At 39.2% G+C, this 19738-nt stretch overlaps 1 protein-coding gene across 3 annotated transcripts in view; it reads right to left on the bottom strand.

Moving 5' to 3' along the window:
• The window catches only part of nsfa (N-ethylmaleimide-sensitive factor a), a 37430-nt gene that overhangs the window by 7182 nt on the left and 10510 nt on the right, over positions 1 to 19738 (bottom strand). For all 3 annotated transcript variants that reach the window (XM_087808807.1, XM_087808805.1, XM_087808806.1), the window contains exons 2-16: positions 18559 to 18644; positions 16912 to 17011; positions 16788 to 16827; positions 16544 to 16710; positions 16346 to 16456; positions 16211 to 16286; positions 15929 to 16084; positions 8716 to 8915; positions 7933 to 8098; positions 5574 to 5648; positions 4657 to 4844; positions 4500 to 4595; positions 4237 to 4393; positions 2235 to 2368; positions 2007 to 2153 (exon numbers count right to left, since the gene is read on the bottom strand). In XM_087808807.1, the coding sequence (XP_087664933.1) occupies positions 2007 to 2153; positions 2235 to 2368; positions 4237 to 4393; positions 4500 to 4595; positions 4657 to 4844; positions 5574 to 5648; positions 7933 to 8098; positions 8716 to 8915; positions 15929 to 16084; positions 16211 to 16286; positions 16346 to 16456; positions 16544 to 16710; positions 16788 to 16827; positions 16912 to 17011; positions 18559 to 18644 (1899 nt within the window). The remainder of the gene's footprint in view (positions 1 to 2006; positions 2154 to 2234; positions 2369 to 4236; positions 4394 to 4499; positions 4596 to 4656; positions 4845 to 5573; positions 5649 to 7932; positions 8099 to 8715; positions 8916 to 15928; positions 16085 to 16210; positions 16287 to 16345; positions 16457 to 16543; positions 16711 to 16787; positions 16828 to 16911; positions 17012 to 18558; positions 18645 to 19738) is intronic.

Raw genomic sequence — 19738 nt, 5'->3', positions numbered from 1 at the left:
TAATGTGTTGTTGTGCTTTATAATGTGTTGTTGTGCTTTATAATGTGTTGTTGTGTTTTATAATGTGTTGTTGTGCTTTATAATGTGTTGTTGTGCTTTATAATGTGTTGTTGTGCTTTATAATGTGTTGTTGTGCTTTATAATGTGTTGTTGTGTTTTGCTTTATAATGTGTTGTTGTGCTTTATAATGTGTTGTTGTGTTTTATAATTTATTGTTGTGTTTTATAATGTGTTGTTGTGTTTTATAATGTGTTGTTGTGTTTTATAATGTGTTGTTGTGCTTTATAATGTGTTGTTGTGCTTTATAATGTGTTTTTGTGCTTTATAATGTGTTGTTGTGTTTTATAATGTGTTGTTGTGCTTTATAATGTGTTGTTGTGTTTTATAATGTGTTGTTGTGCTTTATATTGTGTTGTTGTGTTTTATAATGTGTTGTTGTGTTTTATAATGTGTTGTTGTGTTTTATAATGTGTTGTTGTGTTTTATAATGTGTTGTTGTGCTTTATATTGTGTTGTTGTGTTTTATAATGTGTTGTTGTGTTTTATAATGTGTTGTTGTGTTTTATAATGTGTTGTTGTGTTTTATAATGTGTTGTTGTGCTTTATAATGTGTTGTTGTGTTTTATAATGTGTTGTTGTGTTTTATAATGTGTTGTTGTGTCTTATAATTTATTGTTGTGTTTTATAATGTGTTGTTGTGTCTTATAATTTGATGTTGTGTTTTATAATGTGTTGTTGTGTTTTATAATTTATTGTTGTGTTTTATAATGTGTTGTTGTGTTTTATAATTTGATGTTGTGTTTTATAATGTGTTGTTGTGTTTTATAATTTGATGTTGTGTTTTATAATGTGTTGTTGTGTTTTATAATTTATTGTTGTGTTTTATAATGTGTTGTTGTGTCTTATAATTTGATGTTGTGTTTTATAATGTGTTTTTGTGCTTTATAATGTGTTGTTGTGTTTTATAATGTGTTGTTGTGTTTTATAATGTGTTGTTGTGTTTTATAATGTGTTGTTGTGCTTTATAATGTGTTGTTGTGTTTTATAATGTGTTGTTGTGCTTTATATTGTGTTGTTGTGTTTTATAATGTGTTGTTGTGTTTTATAATGTGTTGTTGTGTTTTATAATGTGTTGTTGTGCTTTATAATGTGTTGTTGTGTTTTATAATGTGTTGTTGTGTTTTATAATGTGTTGTTGTGTCTTATAATTTATTGTTGTGTTTTATAATGTGTTGTTGTGTCTTATAATTTGATGTTGTGTTTTATAATGTGTTGTTGTGTTTTATAATTTATTGTTGTGTTTTATAATGTGTTGTTGTGTTTTATAATTTGATGTTGTGTTTTATAATGTGTTGTTGTGTTTTATAATTTATTGTTGTGTTTTATAATGTGTTGTTGTGTCTTATAATTTGATGTTGTGTTTTATAATGTGTTGTTGTGTTTTATAATTTATTGTTGTGTTTTATAATGTGTTGTTGTGTTTTATAATGTGTTGTTGTGTTTTATAATGTGTTGTTGTGTTTTATAATTTATTGTTGTGTTTTATAATGTGTTGTTGTGTTTTATAATGTGTTGTTGTGTTTTATAATGTGTTGTTGTGTTTTATAATGTGTTGTTGTGCTTTATAATTTATTGTTGTGTTTTATAATGTGTTGTTGTGTCTTATAATTTGATGTTGTGTTTTATAATGTGTTGTTGTGTTTTATAATTTATTGTTGTGTTTTATAATGTGTTGTTGTGTTTTATAATTTATTGTTGTGTTTTATAATGTGTTGTTGTGTCTTATAATTTGATGTTGTGTTTTATAATGTGTTGTTGTGTTTTATAATTTATTGTTGTGTTTTATAATGTGTTGTTGTGTTTTATAATTTATTGTTGTGTTTTATAATGTGTTGTTGTGTCTTATAATTTGATGTTGTGTTTCTTCATTGGTTGTTTCATAACGTGTGTGTCATCATTCATTCGGGTCAAAGGTCAACAGGTGGACTATCCTCAGGAGCACCGACCTTGGGCGGGGTCTTCTTGAGCAGCACCAGCAGGGCCTGCAGCACCATGTTGGAGAAGCGAGGTCCGATGGGCACGTAGTCCAGCAGACGCTCGATGTCGTCCACGACGACACAGCTGAGCTGAGACTTGTAGGCGTCGTCGAACACCTGGAGAGAGAGAGTCTCCAGACATGAGCAACAGAGCACCGAGCTGCCGGAGCAGGCTGTCAATCACAGCAGACGACTCACCTTCTTGATGGCCTGACACTTGGAGATCTCCGAGTGTCCGATCATCTTGTCCGGGGAGCAGATCTTGATGAAGGGGAACTCGGAGTCCTCGGCGATCTTGGCGGCGAGCGCCGTCTTCCCGCTGTGGGGGGGGCCTGAGAGCGCAGGAGACGCTTCAGTCGCTTTATCACGACTTTTGACTTTTATCTTCAATGTTTGACTTTGACAAATAACTTTTTAAGATTAATAAATAAATACAAATAAATACAGTATTTATTAATTTATAGTTTTTTAGTCACATGATCGTCTGTGAGTCACATGATCGTCTGAAGGTTTGATCAGTAGCTCTGAGCTCGGTTGGTTTAGTCTGCAGACTATTATACCAACATTTATATTGAATTAAAAAGACTAGAAATTAATAAATACTGTATTTAAATTCAGAAAATCTGTATTTGAATTATTGGTTTAATAAAAATGATTTAGTAACAATGTTGTGTTTAGTCATTTTTTGTTGTGTTTAATATATATATATTTTTATAATTTGTTGTTTTGTTTTCTAATTTTGTGTTGTGTTTAATAATTTGTTGTTGTGTTTTATCATTTCTTGCTGTGTTTAGTCATTTTTTGTGTTTTATCATTTGTTGTTGTGTTTAGAAATTTGTTGTTGTGTTTAGTAATTTGTCGTTGTGTTTAATAATTTGTCGTTGTGTTTTATAATTTGTCGTTGTGTTTAATAATTTGTTGTTGTGTTTTATAATTTGTCATTTTGTTTAATAATTTGTTGTTGTGTTTTATAATTTGTCGTTGTGTTTTATAAATTGTTGTTGTGTTTAGTAATTTGTTGTTGTGTTTTATAATTTGTCGTTGTGTTTAATAATTTGTTGTTGTGTTTTATAATTTGTCGTTGGGTTTTATAATTTGTTGTTGTGTTTTATAATTTGTCGTTGTGTTTAATAATTTGTTGTTGTGTTTTATAATTTGTTGTTGTGTTTTATAATTTGTCGTTGTGTTTAATAATTTGCTGTTGTGTTTTATAATTTGTCGTTGTGTTTAATAATTTGTTGTTGTGTTTAGTAATTTGTTGTTGTGTTTAATAATTTGTTGTTGTGTTTAATAATTTGTTGTTGTGTTTAGTAATTTGTCGTTGTGTTTAATAATTTGTCGTTGTGTTTAGTAATTTGTTGTTGTGTTTAATAATTTGTTGTTGTGTTTAATAATTTGTTGTTGTGTTTAGTAATTTGTCGTTGTGTTTAATAATTTGTCGTTGTGTTTAGTAATTTGTTGTTGTGTTTAATAATTTGTTGTTGTGTTTAATAATTTGTTGTTGTGTTTAGTAATTTGTCGTTGTGTTTAATAATTTGTCGTTGTGTTTAATAATTTGTTGTTGTGTTTAATAATTTGTCGTTGTGTTTTATAATTTGTCGTTGTGTTTTATAATTTGTCGTTGTGTTTAATAATTTGTCGTTGTGTTTTATAATTTGTCGTTGTGTTTAATAATTTGTTGTTGTGTTTTATAATTTGTCATTTTGTTTAATAATTTGTTGTTGTGTTTTATAATTTGTCGTTGTGTTTTATAATTTGTCGTTGTGTTTAATAATTTGTTGTTGTGTTTTATAATTTGTCGTTGTGTTTTATAATTTGTCGTTGTGTTTAATAATTTGTTGTTGTGTTTTATAATTTGTCGTTGGGTTTTATAATTTGTTGTTGTGTTTAGTAATTTGTTGTTGTGTTTTATAATTTGTCGTTGTGTTTAATAATTTGTTGTTGTGTTTTATAATTTGTTGTTGTGTTTAATAATTTGTCGTTGTGTTTAATAATTTGTCGTTGTGTTTAATAATTTGTTGTTGTGTTTAATAATTTGTCGTTGTGTTTAATAATTTGTCGTTGTGTTTAATAATTTGTCGTTGTGTTTAATAATTTGTCGTTGTGTTTAATAATTTGTCGTTGTGTTTAATAATTTGTCGTTGTGTTTTATAATTTGTCGTTGTGTTTAATACTTTCATGTTAAAGGTGTGACACGGACCTTCCAGCAGCACGGCCACCAGCGGCGTGCGGTCGCTGTTCTTGGTCTGCTGCACCAACAGTTCACCGTCGCCGAGCACGTGAGCCACAGGGTCGCCCCACTTGATGATGCCGTTCATGATGTAGCTGGTGTAGTCCTCCTGGTTGGTGCCGAAGGCCTGCAGAGGGTGAGACGCGGCGGGTGAGACGCCACGGGCGGCGGGTGAGACGCCACGGGCGGCGGGTGAGACGCCACGGGCGGCGGCGGCGGCGCCGAACACTTACGGGCTTGATGTCGTTGTTGAGCGAGCCCAAGAAGTCGCTGCGGGTGACCTGCAGCTTCTCCGCCCGCTCCATGTCCACCTCCACCGTGGAGGTCGCCTGCAGGAGAAACGCTGGGGTCAGCATGTGCGAGGACGCCCGCTGACCTTCGTGACCTGACCTTGATGTGGCGGTTCATGGCGGTGGACTGGGCGGCGCGCACCAGCCCCTCCAGCTCGGCGCCGCTGTAGTTCTTGGTCTCGCTGGCGAGCTCCTTGATCTCCACGTCTGGGGCCAGAAGGTTGAAGCTGCGCATCTTGTTGGTGTGGATCTGAAGGATCTGCACACGGCCCTTCTCGTCCGGCAGACCTGCAGGGGACAACTGTCACATGACCTGTCAATCAACCCCCCCCCACCTGTCAATCACTAGAATATTGATGTTGAAAGTATGAACTTGTCTTTATAAACAAAACATGTTAACAAATGTGTTTATTGAAAGATTATATTTGAAATAATTTAATTTCTATATTTAATTGTTTATTATTAGTATTTATACAAACATTTAATAAAGATTTAAATGACAATTTATTGTAAAATATGTGTTTATTGATAAGATTACATTTGAAATAATTTAATTTCTAAAAATTAAATGTTCAAAATTAAATATTTTCTCAAGTATAGTCTTTTTAATTCAATATAAATGTTGCTATAATAGAGTCTCCAGACTAAACCAACAGAGCTCAGAGCTACTGATCAAACCTTCGAACGATCATGTGACTCACAGACGATCACATTACGACTGATATTAATAACATTTCAATATACATCTTTTTTATTTTTACTTTCCAATTATTGAATTTATTTAAATTAAATGTTAATTCATTTAAATCAACAGGTTCGACAATGAATTGAATATTCTGACGTCACTGATGACGTCAACTCGACTAGGAGCGAAGCGAAGATTCTCAAACATCTGAAGGAACAAAGAGTTCTTTTTTCAAACTTCCTTCAAAACACTGACCCCTGCTGGTCACACCTGGAAATGTTCCTGAACTAGCTCGTGACGTCACAAGTGATCACGAAAAGAAAAAAACTCACCGATTTCCATCTTCACCTCGAACCTGCCGGGCCTCATGAGGGCGTCATCGATCAGGTCAGGCCTGTTGGTCATACCTGGGGGGGGGGGGGGCGGAGAGAGAGAGGGAGAGAGAGAGAGGGGGAGAGAGAGTGGGAGAGAGAGGGGGAGAGAGAGAAAGAGATGGAGAGAGAGAGAGAGGGGAAGAGAGAGAAAGAGATGGAGAGAGAGAGAGGGGGAGAGAGAGCGGGAGAGAGAAAGAGATGGAGAGAGAGAGAGGGGGGAAGAGAGAGAAAGAGATGGAGAGAGAGAGAGGGGGAGAGAGAGAAAGAGATGGAGAGAGAGAGAGGGGGAGAGAGAGGGGGAGAGAGAAAGAGATGGAGAGAGAGAGAGGGAGAGAGAGAGAGGGAGAGAGAGTGGGAGAGAGAGGGGGAGAGAGAGAAAGAGATGGAGAGAGAGAGAGGGGAAGAGAGAGAAAGAGATGGAGAGAGAGAGGGGGAGAGAGAGAGAGGGAGAGAGAGTGGGAGAGAGAGGGGGAGAGAGAGAAAGAGATGGAGAGAGAGAGAGGGAGAGAGAGAGAGAGGGAGAGAGAGTGGGAGAGAGAGGGGGAGAGAGAGAAAGAGATGGAGAGAGAGAGAGAGGGGAAGAGAGAGAAAGAGATGGAGAGAGGGAGAGAGAGAGAGAGGGAGAGAGAGTGGGAGAGAGAGGGGGAGAGAGAGAAAGAGATGGAGAGAGAGAGAGAGGGGAAGAGAGAGAAAGAGATGGAGAGAGAGGGGAAGAGAGAGAAAGAGATGGAGAGAGAGAGAGGGGGAGAGAGAGGGGGAGAGAGAAAGAGATGGAGAGAGAGAGAGGGGGAGAGAGAGTGGGAGAGAGAGGGGGAGAGAGAGAAAGAGATGGAGAGAGAGAGAGAGGGGAAGAGAGAGAAAGAGATGGAGAGAGAGAGAGGGGGAGAGAGAGCGGGAGAGAGAAAGAGATGGAGAGAGAGAGAGGGGGGAAGAGAGAGAAAGAGATGGAGAGAGAGAGAGGGGGAGAGAGAGAAAGAGATGGAGAGAGAGAGAGGGGGAGAGAGAAAGAGATGGAGAGAGAGAGAGGGAGAGAGAGAGAGGGAGAGAGAGTGGGAGAGAGAGGGAGAGAGAGAGAAAGAGATGGAGAGAGAGAGAGAGGGGAAGAGAGAGAAAGAGATGGAGAGAGAGAGGGGGAGAGAGAGAGAGGGAGAGAGAGTGGGAGAGAGAGGGGGAGAGAGAGAAAGAGATGGAGAGAGAGAGAGGGAGAGAGAGAGAGAGGGAGAGAGAGTGGGAGAGAGAGGGGGAGAGAGAGAAAGAGATGGAGAGAGAGAGAGAGGGGAAGAGAGAGAAAGAGATGGAGAGAGGGAGAGAGAGAGAGAGGGAGAGAGAGTGGGAGAGAGAGGGGGAGAGAGAGAAAGAGATGGAGAGAGAGAGAGAGGGGAAGAGAGAGAAAGAGATGGAGAGAGAGAGGGGGAGAGAGAGAGAGGGAGAGAGAGTGGGAGAGAGAGGGGGAGAGAGAGAAAGAGATGGAGAGAGAGAGAGGGAGAGAGAGAGAGAGGGAGAGAGAGTGGGAGAGAGAGGGGGAGAGAGAGAAAGAGATGGAGAGAGAGAGAGAGGGGAAGAGAGAGAAAGAGATGGAGAGAGGGAGAGAGAGAGAGAGGGAGAGAGAGTGGGAGAGAGAGGGGAGAGAGAGAAAGAGATGGAGAGAGAGGAGAGGGGAAGAGAGAGAAAGAGATGGAGAGAGAGGGGAAGAGAGAGAAAGAGATGGAGAGAGAGGGGGAGAAGAAAGAGATGGAGAGAGAGAGAGAGAGAGAGTTTAATATAAATAATGTCATAATATTTTTCATTTTTTTAAGAACATTTCAATCTTTATTTAAAAACTTCAAATGAAAAAATAATTGAGTAAAAAAATAATTATTTTTATTTAAAAATACATTTATTTAGCAAATATTCACATAATAATTGAATGATTTAAAAAGATTAAACCATTAAAACAATCCTATTAAAAAGGTTCATTTTAATATATTTATAAATATATTAAAAGGTTCATTTAATATATTTTTATTCATAAATAAATTAAAAGGTTCATGTTAATATATTTATAAATATATTAACATGAACCTTTTTAATATATGTATATTTATAAATATATTAAAAGGTTCATGTTAATATATTTATAAATATAAATATATTAAAAGGTTCATTTTAATATATTTTTATTCATAAATAAATTAAAAGGTTCATGTTAATATATTTATAAATATACATATATTAAAAGGTTCATGTTAATATATGTATATTTATAAATTAATTGATTGTATTTGAAACTCTAGTACAAGAATGGTTACAGAAATGATTGAAAGGAGTCACGACTCACCGATGACCAGGATGTTGTTGAGCTGCTCCACGCCGTCGATCTTGGACAGCAGCTGGTTCACCACGGTGTCATGAACGCCGGTGCTGCTGGCGCCTGTTCCTCGCTGCTTGCAGATGGCGTCCAGCTCGTCGAAGATGATGATGTGGAGGCCGCTGTTGGCTCCCAGCTGAGGACGAGAGGAGACAGGTCAGTGAGGACAGGTCAGTGAGGTCAGGTCAGTGAGGTCAGGTCAGTGAGGACAGGTCAGTGAAGACAGGTCAGTAAGGTCAGTGAGGTCAGTGAGGTCAGTGAGGTCAGTGAGGTCAGTTCAGTGAGGACAGGTCAGTGAGGACAGTGAGGTCAGTGAGGACAGGTCAGTGAGGTCAGTTAGGTCAGTGAGGTCAGTGAGGTCAGTGAGGTCAGTTCAGTGAGGACAGTGAGGTCAGGTCAGTGAGGTCAGTGAGGTCAGTTCAGTGAGGACAGGTCAGTGAGGTCAGGTCAGTGAGGACAGTGAGGTCAGTGAGGACAGGTCAGTGAAGTCAGTGAGGTCAGTGAGGTCAGTGAGGTCAGTGAGGTCAGTGAGGTTAGTGAGGTCAGTTCAGTGAAGACAGGTCAGTGAGGTCAGTGAAGACAGGTCAGTGAGGTCAGTGAGGTCAGTGAGGTCAGTTCAGTGAAGACAGGTCAGTGAGGTCAGTGAGGTCAGTGAGGTCAGTGAGGTCAGTTCAGTGAAGACAGGTCAGTGAGGTCAGTGAGGTCAGTTCAGTGAAGACAGGTCAGTGAGGTCAGTGAGGTCAGGTCTCTCACCCTCTTCTGCTCCTCCTCGGCCTCAGCGAACAGTTTCCGGATGTTGGCCTCAGACTCTCCGACGTACTTGTTGAGGATCTCGGGTCCGTTGACGATCTTGGGCTCGCGAGCGTTGAGCATCGTCCCGATCTGTCTCGCCATCAGAGTCTTACCACAGCCTGGGGGTCCGAAGAGAAGGATCCCCTTCACGTGCTTGCAGCCTGGACACACAAGAGTGGTGCGTTCAGGTGCACGCTGAGAGAGTGGTGCGATCAGGTGCACGCTGAGAGAGTGATGCGTTCAGGTGCACACTGAGAGAGTGGTGCATTCAGGTGCACACTGAGAGAGTGGTGCATTCAGGTGCACGCTGAGAGAGTGATGCGTTCAGGTGCACACTGAGAGAGTGGTGCATTCAGGTGCACGCTGAGAGAGTGGTGCGTTCAGGTGCACGCTGAGAGAGTGGTGCGTTCAGGTGCACGCTGAGAGAGTGATGCGTTCAGATGCACGCTGAGAGAGTGGTGCGTTCAGGTGCATCGACAAATAATCATAATGTGCTTTTTAAAAGGAGGTTTTTACGAAAACATTTATTTTAAAAACTTGTTTCATTAATTCACACAAAACACACACAAACAAACACACACAGAAAGAGACACATAAACAGAACATGACACATGGACAAAGAAAGAGACAAACAAAAAAACACACACACACACACAAACTCACAAAGAGACACACACAGACATACACAAGACAAAGAGACACACACAAACACACACTGAAAAACAATTGAATTCATGTTTATTTGATCATAACTAGATGATGTTGTTTGTTTGTTTTAAACCTTCTAAATAAACAACATAATTTCAGAAACAGATGTTTACAAACAACACTAGTTATAGTTAGTTAGTATAGACCTAGTATGGATAGTTATTTCTCACCCATCTGCTCCACGATAACTAGTTATAGTTAGTTAGTATAGATCTAGTATAGATAGTTATCTCTCACCCATCTGCTCCATGATAACTAGTTATAGTTAGTTAGTATAGACCTAGTACAGATAGTTATCTCTCACCCATCTGCTCCACGATAACTAGTTATAGTTAGTTAGTATAGACCTAGTACAGATAATTATCTCTCACCCATCTGCGCCACGATAACTAGTTATAGTTAGTTAGTATCGATCTAGTACAGATAGTTATCTCTCACCCATCTGCTCCACGATAACTAGTTATAGTTAGTTAGTATAGACCTAGTACAGATAATTATCTCTCACCCATCTGCTCCACGATAACTAGTTATAGTTAGTTAGTATAGACCTAGTACAGATAATTATCTCTCACCCATCTGCTCCACGATAACTAGTTATAGTTAGTTAGTATAGACCTAGTACAGATAATTATCTCTCACCCATCTGCTCCACGATAACTAGTTATAGTTAGTTAGTATCGATCTAGTTTAGATAGTTATCTCTCACCCATCTGCTCCACGATAACTAGTTATAGTTAGTACGTATAGACTAGTACAGATAGTTATCTCTCACCCATCTGCTCCACGATAACTAGTTATAGTTAGTTAGTATAGACCTAGTACAGATAATTATCTCTCACCCATCTGCTCCACGATAACTAGTTATAGTTAGTTAGTATAGACCTAGTACAGACAATTATCTCTCACCCATCTGCTCCACGAAAACTAGTTATAGTTAGTTAGTATAGACCTAGTACAGATAATTATCTCTCACCCATCTGCTCCACGATAACTAGTTATAGTTAGTTAGTATAGACCTAGTACAGATAATTATCTCTCACCCATCTGCTCCACGATAACTAGTTATAGTTAGTTAGTATAGACCTAGTACAGATAATTATCTCTCACCCATCTGCTCCACGATAAGTAGTTATAGTTAGTTAGTATAGACCTAGTACAGATAATTATCTCTCACCCATCTGCTCCACGATAACTAGTTATAGTTAGTTAGTATAGACCTAGTACAGATAATTATCCCTCACCCATCTGCTCCACGATAACTAGTTATAGTTAGTTAGTATAGACCTAGTACAGATAATTATCTCTCACCCATCTGCTCCACGATAACTAGTTATAGTTAGTTAGTATAGACCTAGTACAGATAATTATCTCTCACCCATCTGCTCCACGATAACTAGTTATAGTTAGTTAGTATAGACCTAGTACAGATAATTATCTCTCACCCATCTGCTCCACGATAACTAGTTATAGTTAGTTAGTATAGACCTAGTACAGATAATTATCTCTCACCCATCTGCTCCACGATAACTAGTTATAGTTAGTTAGTATAGACCTAGTACAGATAATTATCTCTCACCCATCTGCTCCACGATAACTAGTTATAGTTAGTTAGTATAGACCTAGTACAGATAATTATCTCTCACCCATCTGCTCCACGATAACTAGTTATAGTTAGTTAGTATAGACCTAGTACAGATAATTATCTCTCACCCATCTGCTCCACGATAACTAGTTATAGTTAGTTAGTATAGACCTAGTACAGATAATTATCTCTCACCCATCTGCTCCACGATAACTAGTTATAGTTAGTTAGTATAGACCTAGTACAGATAATTATCTCTCACCCATCTGCTCCACGATAACTAGTTATAGTTAGTTAGTATAGACCTAGTACAGATAATTATCTCTCACCCATCTGCTCCACGATAACTAGTTATAGTTAGTTAGTATAGACCTAGTACAGATAATTATCTCTCACCCATCTGCTCCACGATAACTAGTTATAGTTAGTTAGTATAGACCTAGTACAGATAATTATCTCTCACCCATCTGCTCCACGATAACTAGTTATAGTTAGTACGTATAGACCTAGTACAGATAGTTATCTCTCACCCATCTGCTCCACGATAACTAGTTATAGTTAGTTAGTATAGACCTAGTACAGATAATTATCTCTCACCCATCTGCTCCACGATAACTAGTTATAGTTAGTTAGTATAGACCTAGTACAGATAATTATCTCTCACCCATCTGCTCCACGATAACTAGTTATAGTTAGTTAGTATAGACCTAGTACAGATAATTATCTCTCACCCATCTGCTCCATGATAACTAGTTATAGTTAGTTAGTATAGACCTAGTACAGATAGTTATCTCTCACCCATCTGCTCCACGATAACTAGTTATAGTTAGTTAGTATAGACCTAGTACAGATAATTATCTCTCACCCATCTGCGCCACGATAACTAGTTATAGTTAGTTAGTATCGATCTAGTACAGATAGTTATCTCTCACCCATCTGCTCCACGATAACTAGTTATAGTTAGTTAGTATAGACCTAGTACAGATAATTATCTCTCACCCATCTGCTCCACGATAACTAGTTATAGTTAGTTAGTATAGACCTAGTACAGATAATTATCTCTCACCCATCTGCTCCACGATAACTAGTTATAGTTAGTTAGTATAGACCTAGTACAGATAATTATCTCTCACCCATCTGCTCCACGATAACTAGTTATAGTTAGTTAGTATCGATCTAGTTTAGATAGTTATCTCTCACCCATCTGCTCCACGATAACTAGTTATAGTTAGTACGTATAGACTAGTACAGATAGTTATCTCTCACCCATCTGCTCCACGATAACTAGTTATAGTTAGTTAGTATAGACCTAGTACAGATAATTATCTCTCACCCATCTGCTCCACGATAACTAGTTATAGTTAGTTAGTATAGACCTAGTACAGACAATTATCTCTCACCCATCTGCTCCACGAAAACTAGTTATAGTTAGTTAGTATAGACCTAGTACAGATAATTATCTCTCACCCATCTGCTCCACGATAACTAGTTATAGTTAGTTAGTATAGACCTAGTACAGATAATTATCTCTCACCCATCTGCTCCACGATAACTAGTTATAGTTAGTTAGTATAGACCTAGTACAGATAATTATCTCTCACCCATCTGCTCCACGATAAGTAGTTATAGTTAGTTAGTATAGACCTAGTACAGATAATTATCTCTCACCCATCTGCTCCACGATAACTAGTTATAGTTAGTTAGTATAGACCTAGTACAGATAATTATCCCTCACCCATCTGCTCCACGATAACTAGTTATAGTTAGTTAGTATAGACCTAGTACAGATAATTATCTCTCACCCATCTGCTCCACGATAACTAGTTATAGTTAGTTAGTATAGACCTAGTACAGATAATTATCTCTCACCCATCTGCTCCACGATAACTAGTTATAGTTAGTTAGTATAGACCTAGTACAGATAATTATCTCTCACCCATCTGCTCCACGATAACTAGTTATAGTTAGTTAGTATAGACCTAGTACAGATAATTATCTCTCACCCATCTGCTCCACGATAACTAGTTATAGTTAGTTAGTATAGACCTAGTACAGATAATTATCTCTCACCCATCTGCTCCACGATAACTAGTTATAGTTAGTTAGTATAGACCTAGTACAGATAATTATCTCTCACCCATCTGCTCCACGATAACTAGTTATAGTTAGTTAGTATAGACCTAGTACAGATAATTATCTCTCACCCATCTGCTCCACGATAACTAGTTATAGTTAGTTAGTATAGACCTAGTACAGATAATTATCTCTCACCCATCTGCTCCACGATAACTAGTTATAGTTAGTTAGTATAGACCTAGTACAGATAATTATCTCTCACCCATCTGCTCCACGATAACTAGTTATAGTTAGTTAGTATAGACCTAGTACAGATAATTATCTCTCACCCATCTGCTCCACGATAACTAGTTATAGTTAGTTAGTATAGACCTAGTACAGATAATTATCTCTCACCCATCTGCTCCACGATAACTAGTTATAGTTAGTTAGTATAGACCTAGTACAGATAATTATCTCTCACCCATCTGCTCCACGATAACTAGTTATAGTTAGTACGTATAGACCTAGTACAGATAGTTATCTCTCACCCATCTGCTCCACGATAACTAGTTATAGTTAGTTAGTATAGACCTAGTACAGATAATTATCTCTCACCCATCTGCTCCACGATAACTAGTTATAGTTAGTTAGTATAGACCTAGTACAGATAATTATCTCTCACCCATCTGCTCCACGATAACTAGTTATAGTTAGTTAGTATAGACCTAGTACAGATAATTATCTCTCACCCATCTGCTCCACGATAACTAGTTATAGTTAGTTAGTATAGACCTAGTACAGATAATTATCTCTCACCCATCTGCTCCACGATAACTAGTTATAGTTAGTTAGTATAGACCTAGTACAGATAATTATCTCTCACCCATCTGCTCCACGATAACTAGTTATAGTTAGTTAGTATAGACCTAGTACAGATAATTATCTCTCACCCATCTGCTCCACGATAACTAGTTATAGTTAGTTAGTATAGACCTAGTACAGATAATTATCTCTCACCCATCTGCTCCACGATAACTAGTTATAGTTAGTACGTATAGACCTAGTACAGATAATTATCTCTCACCCATCTGCTCCACGATAACTAGTTATAGTTAGTACGTATAGACCTAGTACAGATAATTATCTCTCACCCATCTGCTCCACGATAACTAGTTATAGTTAGTTAGTATAGACCTAGTACAGATAATTATCTCTCACCCATCTGCTCCACGATAACTAGTTATAGTTAGTTAGTATAGACCTAGTACAGATAATTATCTCTCACCCATCTGCTCCACGATAACTAGTTATAGTTAGTTAGTATAGACCTAGTACAGATAATTATCTCTCACCCATCTGCTCCACGATAACTAGTTATAGTTAGTTAGTATAGACCTAGTACAGATAATTATCTCTCACCCATCTGCTCCACGATAACTAGTTATAGTTAGTTAGTATAGACCTAGTACAGATAATTATCTCTCACCCATCTGCTCCACGATAACTAGTTATAGTTAGTACGTATAGACCTAGTACAGATAGTTATCTCTCACCCATCTGCTCCACGATAACTAGTTATAGTTAGTTAGTATAGACCTAGTACAGATAATTATCTCTCACCCATCTGCTCCACGATAACTAGTTATAGTTAGTTAGTATAGACCTAGTACAGATAATTATCTCTCACCCATCTGCTCCACGATAACTAGTTATAGTTAGTTAGTATAGACCTAGTACAGATAATTATCTCTCACCCATCTGCTCCACGATAACTAGTTATAGTTAGTTAGTATAGACCTAGTACAGATAATTATCTCTCACCCATCTGCTCCACGATAACTAGTTATAGTTAGTTAGTATAGACCTAGTACAGATAATTATCTCTCACCCATCTGCTCCACGATAACTAGTTATAGTTAGTTAGTATAGACCTAGTACAGATAATTATCTCTCACCCATCTGCTCCACGATAACTAGTTATAGTTAGTTAGTATAGACCTAGTACAGATAATTATCTCTCACCCATCTGCTCCACGATAACTAGTTATAGTTAGTTAGTATAGACCTAGTACAGATAATTATCTCTCACCCATCTGCTCCACGATAACTAGTTATAGTTAGTACGTATAGACCTAGTACAGATAATTATCTCTCACCCATCTGCTCCACGATAACTAGTTATAGTTAGTACGTATAGACCTAGTACAGATAATTATCTCTCACCCATCTGCTCCACGATAACTAGTTATAGTTAGTTAGTATAGACCTAGTACAGATAATTATCTCTCACCCATCTGCTCCACGATAACTAGTTATAGTTAGTTAGTATAGACCTAGTACAGATAATTATCTCTCACCCATCTGCTCCACGATAACTAGTTATAGTTAGTTAGTATAGACCTAGTACAGATAATTATCTCTCACCCATCTGCTCCACGATAACTAGTTATAGTTAGTTAGTATAGACCTAGTACAGATAATTATCTCTCACCCATCTGCTCCACGATAACTAGTTATAGTTAGTTAGTATAGACCTAGTACAGATAATCATCTCTCACCCATCTGCTCCACGATAACTAGTTATAGTTAGTTAGTATAGACCTAGTACAGATAATCATCTCTCACCCATCTGCTCCACGATAACTAGTTATAGTTAGTTAGTATAGACCTAGTACAGATAATTATCTCTCACCCATCTGCTCCACGATAACTAGTTATAGTTAGTTAGTATAGACCTAGTACAGATAATTATCTCTCACCCATCTGCTCCACGATAACTAGTTATAGTTAGTTAGTATAGACCTAGTACAGATAATCATCTCTCACCCATCTGCTCCACGATGTCTGGAGGAAACACTCGGGAAGCGAACGCTCGGCGGAAGATGGCGGAGAATTCCTTGTCCAGACCCCCGATGCCCATCTTCTCAAAGTTCCAGTCGGGGTTGATGATGCTCTGGCGCGCCTCCTTGGTCTTCGCCTTCCCTGGACACGCATGTTTTAAACGTGTTTTAAACGTTTTTTAAACATAGTTTTAGCTTCGATTCGAGGTCAAACATCAAACTGTGCCGCCCTCGAGTGGACACCGGTGGAAGCGCAGCAAGGACGTACCCACGAGCGTCAGAGACGAACTCTCCGCCTTCTCGAAGACCACCTGACTGTTGCCGATCATCAGGCCGACGTCGATCTGAGGAGAGAGAGGGTCCCGTCAGCGCGTCCATCAGGGTTGATTGACAGGTGCGGCACCTTCTGCTGCTTCTTCCCGGAGCCCGGCTCGCCCTTCAGGATGCTGGCGTCCATGGCCTCGATGTCCTTCACCATCAGACCGAACATCTTGTCGCAGAAGCTGAAGACCAGCTGCGAGACCAGAGCGTGAGCGACCATGACCGTGACCACGAGCACGACCGCGACCGTGACCGCGAGCACGACGGGCGCCACACTGACCTGCTGCGTGACGGAGAACGACTGGCTGTTGAACTGCTGGATGAACTCGGCGGCCATCTTGTCCGAGTCGTAGGGGGACGAGTCGGTGCTCTTCTTCTGCAGGAAGTCGATCTCGATGGTCATGGCGCCGATGCACTGCTTGGACTTGTCGAAGTTGTAGTTGGCCACTGAGGACAGGTTTGATTGACAGCTGTCAGCGACCCATCGAGTTTCCCGTCGACGAGTTGAGACGCGGCGTTCTTACCTTCTACTTCCTGTCCGATGGAAATCCCCGCCCACTTCCTCTGCAGAGAGACACGGTTACGGTCATGTGACCAGGCGTGAGTGTGAGTGTGTGTGTGCGCGTGTGTGTGTGTGTGCGTGTGTACCTGCGGCAGGTTGAAGGCGATGGTCCCGGGGGGGACGGTGTTGTGCGTCTTGACTGTGAACACAAACTTGTGGTTTGGTGTCGTCTTGACCAACACGTGGCTGCAACACAAAAAACACACAACATGGTTCAGTGTTGTCGACATTCACGCGTGTAGAGACGCACACTCGTAAAAAGTGTAGACGCACAAACGCACACACAGAAACAAAAGCCCCGTTCAGACACACAAACAAAGAGACACATACATGCTCACACAAACACACAGAAAAAGAGACACACACACATTTTGACACAGATGCACCCACAGACACACAAACACACACACAAATAGACAGACCCTCACAAAAACACACATGGACAAAGACACACAAACTAACTTACAAAGAGACACACCAACTAACTTACAAAGAGACACACCAACTAACTTACAAAGCGACACACAAACTAACTTACAAAGAGACACAAAATAACTTACAAAGAGACACACCAACTAACTTACAAAGAGACACACCAACTAACTTACAAAGAGACACACCAACTAACTTACAAAGAGACACACCAACTAACTTACAAAGCGACACACAAACTAACTTACAAAGAGACACAAAATAACTTTCAAAGAGACACACAAACACACTTACAAAGAGACACACAAACTAACTTACAAAGAGACACACAAACACACTTACAAAGAGACACACAAACACACTTACAAAGAGACACACAAACACACTTACAAAGAGACACACTAACAAAGAGACACACAAACACAATTACAAAGAGACACACAAACTAACTTACAAAGAGACACACAAACACACTTACAAAGAGACACACAAACACACTTACAAAGAGACACACAAACACACTAACAAAGAGACACACAAACACAATTACAAAGAGACACACAAACTAACTTACAAAGAGACACACAAACACACTTACAAAGAGACACACAAACACACTTACAATGAGACACACAAACTAACTTACAAAGAGACACACAAACACACTTACAAAGAGACACACAAACTAACTTACAAAGAGACACACAAAATAACTTACAAAGAGACACACAAACAAACTTACAAAGAGACACACAAACACACTAACAAAGAGACACACAAACACAATTACAAAGAGACACACAAACTAACTTACAAAGAGACACACAAAATAACTTACAAAGAGACACACAAACACACTTACAAAGAGACACACAAACACACTTACATAGAGACACACAAACTAACTTACAAAGAGACACACAAACACACTTAAAAAGAGACACACAAACTAACTTACAAAGAGACACACAAACACACTTAAAAAGAGACACACAAACACACTTACAAAGAGACACACAAACACACTAACAAAGAGACACACGTAGAAAACACACACAGACAAAGTGGTTGCCTGGAGACTTGATCAGCGTTGCCATGGTGATGACATAATGTGATTTTTATACATTTATAATGAATGAATGAATGAAGATTATTATTATTATTGGTTTAGAGGTGTGAGTGTGTATATTAGTGTTTGTGTATATGAGTTTGCGTGTGAGTGTGAGTGTGAGTGTGAGTGTGTGTGTGTGTGTGTGTGTGTGTGTGTGTGTGTGTGTGTGTGTGTGTGTGTGTAGACTCACCATCCAGACTGAAGATCTTTCTCACTCACAACTGCACAATTAGTCCGTGACAGCTCGTCTGTTGGGCATCGGCCCGCTTGCATGGTCTGTGGGAGGAGGAGGAGGAGGAGGAGGAGGTGAAGACAGGAGGAAGAAAAAGAGGTTTAGAAGGAGGAGGAGGTGAAGACAGGAGTAGGAGGAGGAGGAGGTGAAGAAAGAGTTGAATACAGGAGGAGGTGAAGACAGGAGGAGGAAGAGCAGGTGAAGAAAGAGGTAAAGACAGGGGGAGGTGAAGACAGGAGGAAGAGGAGGAGGTGAAGACAGGAGGAGGAGGTGAAGACAGGAGGAGGTGAAGACAGGAGGAGGAAGAGCAGGTGAAGAAAGAGGTAAAGACAGGAGGAGGTGAAGACAGGAGGAAGAGGAGGAGGAGGAGGTGAAGACAGGAGGAGGAGGTGAAGAAAGAGGTGAAGACAGGAGGAAGAGGAGGAGGAGGAGGTGAAGACAGGAGGAGGAGGTGAAGAAAGAGGTGAAGACAGAGTCAGTTTGCTGAACATGTTAATGGTCCAGTGAAGTTGAGTCCGGTGGTCATAATATTCTGGCAGACTATGTTGTATTCAATGTAGCCATGAGCACGACGATGAGACACGCCTGGTTATTGAACTAGCATGTTAGCTAAAGCTAAAGCTACTGCAACTCTCAACCATCGTGAGGTCAGTGTGTAGACCTGTGTACGGTTGTCATCGCCTCATCAAGTACACAACAGTAACACAACGACGACAACTTAACGACGTCTCTGATCGAGTTATAAAGACGGTTTTCAAACGTAGCCATCAGCGCAGCATTTGAAGAGACCGACCTTGAGCTGAACCATCATCTGACAGAGGAACACGTCGGTGCCAGGAGGAGGCGGTTGCTATGGCAACTGCATTAATGGATCCATAACCAGGCTTCAGTGGTTTGTGTTCTAATGAGGACAAGAAGTGTGTGTTGTGCACACGAGTCTCTTCATCACTGGATCATGTGATCACAACAATTATATACACAGTATATATAAATATAATATTTGTATTTGCTGAAACGTTTACGATCCTGTGAACGTTTTAATTATTTATAAAATCTAACACTTTCACTGTTTTTTTTTATTGAATTATGAGAAAGAAAACTTTTAGAAAATCCATGTTTTCTTTGCTAATCAAAGACT

This window comes from Callionymus lyra, chromosome 15, assembly GCF_982586985.1.
Source record: "Callionymus lyra chromosome 15, fCalLyr1.hap1.1, whole genome shotgun sequence".
NCBI classification, from domain to species: Eukaryota; Metazoa; Chordata; class Actinopteri; order Syngnathiformes; family Callionymidae; genus Callionymus; species Callionymus lyra.
The sequence above is the reverse complement of the archived record's forward strand: the minus strand, read 5'-3'. Positions and strand labels throughout refer to the sequence as shown.